Source organism: Camponotus floridanus, unplaced genomic scaffold (genome assembly GCF_003227725.1).
Source record: "Camponotus floridanus strain SB8 unplaced genomic scaffold, Cflo_v7.5 scaffold30, whole genome shotgun sequence".
Taxonomy (NCBI): domain Eukaryota; kingdom Metazoa; phylum Arthropoda; class Insecta; order Hymenoptera; family Formicidae; genus Camponotus; species Camponotus floridanus.
The window spans coordinates 1,171,319-1,179,674 of NW_020229437.1; the positions used below are offsets into that span (position 1 = coordinate 1,171,319).

Sequence of the window (8,356 nt, forward strand, 5' to 3'; positions counted from 1 at the left end):
TCTAGTTTCTCCACAAGCGGCGCCACGTGCAACAACGGATTATTCAAACGTGACAAGATTCAGAGAATAGTCGATGAGAAAAATAATCACTTTACCGATTATCGATATAATTTCTACTTTACTGATTATCAGTAATTCTCATTTTAATTATCACTTACCGACTGAAAATTTTGCAGAAATTTTTTTCCGATGTTAAAAGTTACGAAAAAAAAGAGAAATACATATGTATATTAAAATATTTTTATGAATATGTTAAATATTGATATTTTTTCCGATTGAAAAAATATTCTTTTTTCCAACTATTTATATTTATATTTGTTATGTTTTATTTCTTAGATTAGCTGGAAGAGTTACGTAATATGTATATATAACTCTTTCAGCTAATCTAAAAAATATATTCAGCAAATATTATGAACAGTATATATATATACTGTTCATATATTTAAAAATATTATATATATGTGTGTGTGTGTGTGTGTGTGTGTGTGTGTAATATGCGTTGCATTTATCACGAGCGAGGTTCGACGAGCGTAATTGTATGAGCATGATTGGATATAGGTTTAAATGTTTACCATGTAGTTTGTCTACACACACATGGTAAACGGAATGTAAACATATATAGAGGAATTTACAGCGCACTACAAAGAAGAAAATTTACGTGCCATTATTATTATTATTCATAGCTATAATGCATATGAATAATGCATAAAGCATAAAAATTGGAATCTTATTTACGGACGCATATAAATAATGCATGAAACATGAACATTTTATTTATATAATTGTTAAAGGAAACTTTTCAATCTCGTATTGATTTTTATTTATGTTATCCGAATTATGTGTATATTAATGAAAATCATTCAAATAGAAGTTTTTGATTTGATTATTTTTATACTATGAAAAAAATAATTATATGACAGAGTACATATACTAATTTCATATAACGCAAGAATTAAACGATAAGGTTTAAAAAAGAACATACTAACTGTTGTAAATTATCTCGTTATTATCGTTATTATCATTATTGATTTGTATTAACCATACAAAAATATGATGTTCCAGCTGTACTTGTGTGAACGATATATTTAACTTAATCTAATTTTAAATATTACGTTCTCAATAGTCAGCAAGTTTAACGACGATGGTAGACCTCCATGGTCAATCTCGAACCTTGCTCTTTATCTTTAATAATAAAGAGACACGTGCTGCCATATAATATATAAGTATATTATGCGTATATATATATATATATATATATATATATATATATATATATATATATATATGTCATTCTGAGATTATCGATCTGCTGTTAGCTTAAAGTGATAATAACTGAACTTATCTATTAAATTTCTTATGATCAAAAGTTGAGATTTTCGCATACTATGTTTATATCAACAATAAGATATTACACATGCATATGATGGAGAAGAATAGGGAAAGAGATAATACCTACAATTTTATTACATATCTCATTCTATTTTGTTTGTGTGCATCTGATTTTTCTCTTTCAAGATATCCGAAAAGAGTGATTCAGCCGCTTACTCATTGCCTCCGACTAAATTTACCGAGGGAGGGAGAAACTAAACGTACGGCTCTAAATTTGACAATCATCCGTACGACAGCTGTTGCGTCGACGCCTCACGGCAATCAGCTGTTGTGACGTGCGCCGCGCGCACGCGACCTAGGAACTTTGATGGCGCATGCGCTTCGCGACGAACGCATCGCGTCTGCGGCGCGCGACAATTCAAAGAGTTTCCATTCCCGATGCATTCCGGAAATGTCGATTAAATACTCGAAATTGCTCGTACTTCTATTCTGCACGCATACGAAGATGTACGTGTAAACCGGTGGTAACTAAGTGCAGCTGTAACGTCAGCGATCGCGTGACGTTTCATTGAAAAGCTCGTCGACGAAGAATCAGAGTTTGCGCAGCGATTGCGATTCGTGAGTGCGCGTGACATTTCTCGTTGGCGAGCGTTTTCCGTTGCCTGTTTTGAAACGTTACAGGAAGTTAACAACGAGAGAGATATCCGAGTAAAAAGTGAAATGAGAGAACGAACGTAACACGTCGTATCCTAGCGAGAATTTTTTCTCACGTGAATGCGCGAGCGAACGTGTCGAACGTCAGGGAGTAAGACAAGAGCAGCGTGCGGGGAGGGAGGGTGCAGAGCACGCAGACGTGAGAAGGAGACGGGGGAGGCGAGAGGGAGAGAGCGAAACGAGCGAGTCAGTGAGCGAGGAACACGAACGGCAGTGCACGGAGCACAAGCTTTATCTGTGTCTTGTTGTTGTCCGCATTATGCGCCGCTGAGTGAATTGTCAAGTGAAATCAGAAATGGCTGCCAACGAGCAACAACGTAAGGTGAGTGAGCGCCGGACGAGGACGGCGCGGATCCTTTTCGCCGGCGGAGACGTCGCGGAAAAATATCGCTGACGACGCCGGGACGACGAGGTATCGCGCGATCGCACCTTGTCGTTTCCACGGGACGATACGCGCGTAAACGGCGCCTCGCTTTTGTGTCAAAAGTCACGGTTGATCCGTCGATTACCTCTTGTCTCGCGTCTATACATATGTATGTACGTCGTGCGCGATATTGACGAGGAGAGATAGGGACGAGTGCGTGATTCGTAGACGGCGCACGATCCCCGGGATAACGCGAAGCACGGACGTCCCCCGCGCGCGCCGCATTCCCGGATAATCGCTCGTCTTCATTCAAAGATCGCGCAGTCGGTCGTCTGTATTTACCTCGGTCAGCCGAGCAGCTGTCAGTGCGCGACGTTGTTGGTGTGACGGCACAAAGATGTGCGACGATCACGATGACGATGTGAGTGTCTGTATTTCGGATAAGCTCGGATTTCCGCGACGGGAAGAATCCTCGCTACATATTTTTCTTTCAATTTTCTTTGGAATTTTCCTCGAATTTTCTTATCCGCGCTCGTTCACGAGGACACCCCGTGAATTTTTCTGACGGTGCAATCAAAGCAGCGCTGTTTGTGTAGCAATGTTACATACAATGTAGCGTTCGACATAAACCGCAACATGACAGCTCTCGTCGAACGGGTTCGCCTCTATCTTCCTTCCTCCCTTTTGTCTACTTCTTTATTTCTCGTGTGAAAAAGCTGACACAAAGAAAGTTCTTTTCTGAGAATATTCTGGAGTTTGCGAGCGATTTTGTTTGACGTAACATATGTGACAGGTCTCGTCATCGAAATTATTTCTCGTTGCTTCGTCGGAAATTGGACGATAAAGAACATCGGTTTCGAGAGAGAAAGAGAGAAGGCACGCATCGATCGAGAATCACGCGAGTTAATTCACTTTCCGCCTGCCATGGAATCTCTTTTGTTTCGCGGAAGTTCCGTTTGATAAACGAGAAAAGCCTCCGTACATATATATATATCGCGTCTTGTATCTTGTCTTGATAAGCGTTAATGTTTTTTTGAGTTTACTACGTCGAATCGATCGCACGGCGGAGAACGATCGCCGTTCGCGTTTCGTCGAGCGTTAATTGTCGCACGCTACATCGTCGTGAACGGAATGTCTGTCCCTGTCACAAAACATCGTGTCATCGCGTGATTTTGCACGAAAGGACTCGCGAACGCGAGAGGAGTCACGCGGATTCCTTCGATCGAATAATCCGCGGACGGAACATGGAATGACGTTTCCCCTGTCCGTTCGCAGACACTCTTCGTTATCCGCGTTGAGACATATGTTGCAATTATGCATGATCCATTTTGTGCGCCCAGGACTAGTTTTTCTTTCGTGCGCGTAGAGAACTTTCTCAATTATTTTCGTCGCGCGACCGTGAACGTGTGCGTTTTTTGCATTCTCGATTACGTTTTCTCTCATCGGCCGAATCGATCAGCTAAATCTCCTAAGATCAATATCGAGCATAAAAGTATAAGCAGGCGATATGTACGAGTCGAGTAATGAAAAGCTGTTTCACATTAAGGTTTCACCAATATAGCAACATGGCTACTTATGGCTATGATGTAAAACTTGATGATACCACGGATATTTCCTAATACAGGGAAGAGAAAGAAAGAGAGACATTAATTTTTGTTGTTTATCTACGCTTATAAAACATATTGCCTAGAATATATCCTGTTATTTGAATATGTAAATAATTGATTAAAGATTCATGTTGTAGAAGTTGCTGATCAATATAAATTAGAAAATTTATTTATGACGTAAATATTAATGGCAGTTTGAAAAAAATAAATCAAAGTTTTAAAGCCAGACTTCTTAGTTTCTGTAATATTCTTAAATTCTTTATAATAATTCTTAAAATAATATAGACTTTTTTTTTATTTTGTAGTCTTTATTCTAAATATAGAATAAATATTAACATTGATTGAACCTAGAGAACCAAGTAAAAATAAGAGTTTATTAAAAGATGTTCTTATAAATTTATTATAAATAAATATTCTCATACTATAAAGTTTATCCATGTATTAAATGTGCTCATGAACCACACCCATTTGGAAAAAAAATAGAATAAAAAAGATTTATTATATTTTGTCTGTTTGCTATATTTATTAATTGTAATGTAATTAATTTGTTATATATAAGATTATTGTATGTAAATTAATAGGAATCACGTGAAAGGGAACCAGCCCATCATGCAAGACGTCCCATGAATGCATTTCTGATTTTTTGCAAAAGGCATCGTGGCTCAGTGCGATCTGGTTTTCCACATTTAGAAAATAGAGCAGTCACTAGGGTCTTGGGTGAATGGTGGGCAACCCTTCATCCTGATCAGAAGCGTTCCTATACAAATCTTGCACAGGAGGTAAGTGCAATTGTAAAAATTAAAAATTGTTAAAAAATTAATCAAAATTTAATTTTGCATATTGAAAAAAGTTTTCATTATCAGAAGTGAGATATTATTTTATTCTCTAAACTTTCATATTGTTAGTAAATTTATTATGTAAGAAAAATATACATATACATATAGCTTAATTATTTTTTCAGTACAAGGATGCATTTTTAAATGCGAACCCTGACTTTAAATGGTACAAATTACCAGCACCTCCGTTACGTACTTTAAATACTAGGCCTACCAACAAGAAACAAGAGTCCAATAGTGGCATGCAATTTATAGATAGTGTCAAATCTGAATATGAGTCTTCCGATTGTACAAAGTCAGACAGACGGGATGGACAATCAATTCAACCAGGCAAATTAGCAGACGAATCACAGATTGGTGGACTCAGTTCTCTCTTTACTCCTCAGAAGATAGAGCCATCTGAAGAACAGACAACAATTAATGATGTCATGATAGAAAACGACACTGTTCCAAAACCACCAAAAAAAAGATATACAGAATTGCCTTTCCAAGGTGATCAGAAAAGAGATTGCAAGGCAGATCTTTTTGGTGACAAAAAGAGAAAAAGAGCTGAATCAAATAACAACGAACAACATGAAATGGTGAGATTTAATCTTCTTATGAATATATAGATTCAAATTTTTCACAAATAATCTTTCAAATTTTACATAATGCAGTACTATTCAATTTTCTAGTATAATTAATTGAAATCCTTATTTTATTCTTATTTTAGATCATGGAAGATGAAAAACATGCAATAAATTCCTTTGTAACAACACAGACGCAATCAGAGGAAAATAATTTTCGTAGCGAAAGAACATGTAAAGGTTTACGTTATCAGAAATTTCTTGCCGAGCAGATGAAAAATATCGGCCCATCTGGCCAACAAAGCAAACGGAAACGAACAGCTGGAAGCAATGGGTAGATAATCAAAATTTTAACATAGTGATAGTAATCTAATTTCATTGATAAAATAACTTAATAAAAAGATATATCTCCTTTATTGATTTAGACCTGATGAACGTTCAAACGAAAGAAGAAATTCCATTTCTTCAAATGTCAGTGAAAAGACAGATTCCTTAAGTAGTGAGGGAGGAAATAGCTCTCGAGGGGAGCTAGAACATCTTGTGGAGAGGTAACATTTTTTCTCAGATTTTTCGAAGCTATATATCTGCATATGAAAATAATTTAAAAATTTATTCAGTGCTGAAGGAAAAATGGAAGCTTCTAAACCTGAAGATACAGAAACTGAAGGAGCCGAAGATCAAGTGGATTACGGACCTTGGACAGCACGTAAAAGATTTCGTGCCGAGTATGTCCTTTGAAAGAATTTATGTACATTCCTATTCAAATAATTTTATTATAGAAATATATATATATATATATATATATATATATGTATGTATGTGTGTGTGTGTGTGTATATATTTCTATAATAAAATTATTTAAATATACATATATATACTATATAATATATAATAAATATATTTATAGGGATTTCAATTTGGAAAAGAAAATTGAGGCATTACCGTCTTTGAGTTTAGAGGAGTTTCAAGAAAAGAAGAAACAGCAACGAACGAAAAAAAAGAAAATTCTGCAAAAATTTAATTCATCAACAAACAAAAGACATCAAAATAATTTGTCTTCTAGTGATCAAATGAATGGTCAAACTCAAAAAGCGAGTACAATAAATGAAAGTTGCGAAGATTCAGAGAAAACTCTTGTTGGAAGTCAGAAACGAAAAGCTCGAAAGCAAACTATCACGCGGAATGCTGCGGCAATAAACTCCACCAAACATTCTGAAGATCAAGAATCAAATAAATGTAAGTTATATAGAATTTCTTTAAATTTTTTTCTTTAACTTCTTTAATTTCTTTTAATTTTTAATTGAAAATAATATTAATATATTTTTATTTATTTTATATATAATACTAATTTTTTGATCAATTTTTATAAATTTGAAAAATTTAATATATATATAAAATATATATATGTATAAAATATATATATATATATATATATATATATATATATAAATATTTCTTTAAAAATTTTTAAAACTATAGGCAAAAAAAATTATTGCACAATTTAATTTTATTTATAATTTATATAAATCCTTTAAAAATCCTTCATAATTAATATTTTGCACTTTATAATAGCTTGGTGCGCATCTCCAGATCTTGAAGCTTTAGCATGTCTTGCAACAGTTGCCGCCAACAGAACGAAACTTACCAAAAATAACGTTTAATTGTGTTACCCATTAATGATATATAAGATATGCACTACAAAAACCAAAACTTTATTAAATTTTTTCCATGTAATTTCCTATTACTGGGAAACACATACTTTTCCAAGTGCTGTTATAAACGATATTTATGGTATCGATAATAATGATTATTGTTAGTATCTTTATTGTTAATCTTTACTATTACAGATATTATATATATATATATTATGACTGCTATAGATTATTCCATTATTCGGTATATGAGGAAGATATTCTTTTTATTGAAACTAATTGTTGTACTGAAAAGATAGAAAAATGAAAAATTTTTTTTATATATAATTTATTCGGTCCAGAATTACGACTCTTTTAATTCCGTTCTGTTTTGTATTTATGGTTTGAAAAAAAAAACAGATTTTATTTATGTGATTCATAATTGTATATAAAATAGTTGAATTGTTTAGTACATGATAATTGATTATATTTTTTATAACGCAAAATAAACATTTTATCATAATTAAATTCAAAATAATATTTTTATTTATGCTTTTCTTTCTTCATTAGATTTTTTAAAATTTTCATAATTTTACGAATTATGATAATATCAATAATAAATTTGGTTAGATAAAACTGTCTATGATTATGTGAAGATGAATTGAGTTACACAAATAAAACATACAACAAACATGTAAGGACATATTCTGCTTTTTTTTATCAAATTGATAATTTATGCATTAACTTATCGTTTTTCTTTCATATAAAATCATATACATGAATTGGCATAATTATATGAATTAGTAATTTTGTCATATCGCTTTTGTAAACTATAATATTTGAAGAGAACTTATCATCACTTCTGATATGTGTACAGGCACGAAATATATATTTTATCTTATATTTTATTACATATTTTACGGGTGTATGATGTGTACATAGGTATAGGTGCAGTATTATACAAAGTGGAATATCCTTTGCGACACAATTTGAACATCAAAAGGGTATAATCAAAATAATGGATATATATATATATACATATAAGCGACCATTGTTTACATGTTATAATACATGGATACATGCATACACGTGAATAAACGCGTGTTTATATGTGTAAATTTAAATTTGTATAAACTCTCGAATATATACACAAATGCATTATAAATGAATATCTCTTTGTACTAAAATACGTGTGAAACCGTGTATGCATGTAATAGAGTGATAAGACTATCTACATATGTGAATGTGTATTTATAATATTTATATATATATCAATTATATAATATCTTATACATATATAAATTTAGCT

The 8,356-nt window shown here is 33.2% G+C and overlaps 1 protein-coding gene across 6 annotated transcripts; it reads left to right on the forward strand.

The window, feature by feature from the left end:
* The first annotated feature begins 1,946 nt into the window (after window positions 1-1,946).
* On the forward strand, window positions 1,947-7,331 carry LOC105248980 (transcription factor Sox-11). Of its 6 annotated transcripts, none has more exons than XM_025410255.1 (8): window positions 1,947-2,365; window positions 4,596-4,793; window positions 4,976-5,431; window positions 5,563-5,750; window positions 5,842-5,964; window positions 6,034-6,141; window positions 6,324-6,652; window positions 6,989-7,331. In XM_025410255.1, the coding sequence occupies exons 1-8, from the start codon at window positions 2,339-2,341 to the stop codon at window positions 7,075-7,077; spliced, it is 1,518 nt and encodes a 505-aa protein (XP_025266040.1). In that variant the 5' UTR covers window positions 1,947-2,338; the 3' UTR covers window positions 7,078-7,331. The 6 variants fall into 6 exon arrangements, with proteins under 6 accessions (XP_025266040.1, XP_025266041.1, XP_025266039.1 ...); XM_025410256.1 differs by lacking the exon at window positions 1,947-2,365 and adding an exon at window positions 2,637-2,828; XM_025410254.1 differs by lacking the exon at window positions 1,947-2,365 and adding an exon at window positions 3,333-3,953.
* The last annotated feature ends 1,025 nt before the right edge of the window (window positions 7,332-8,356 follow it).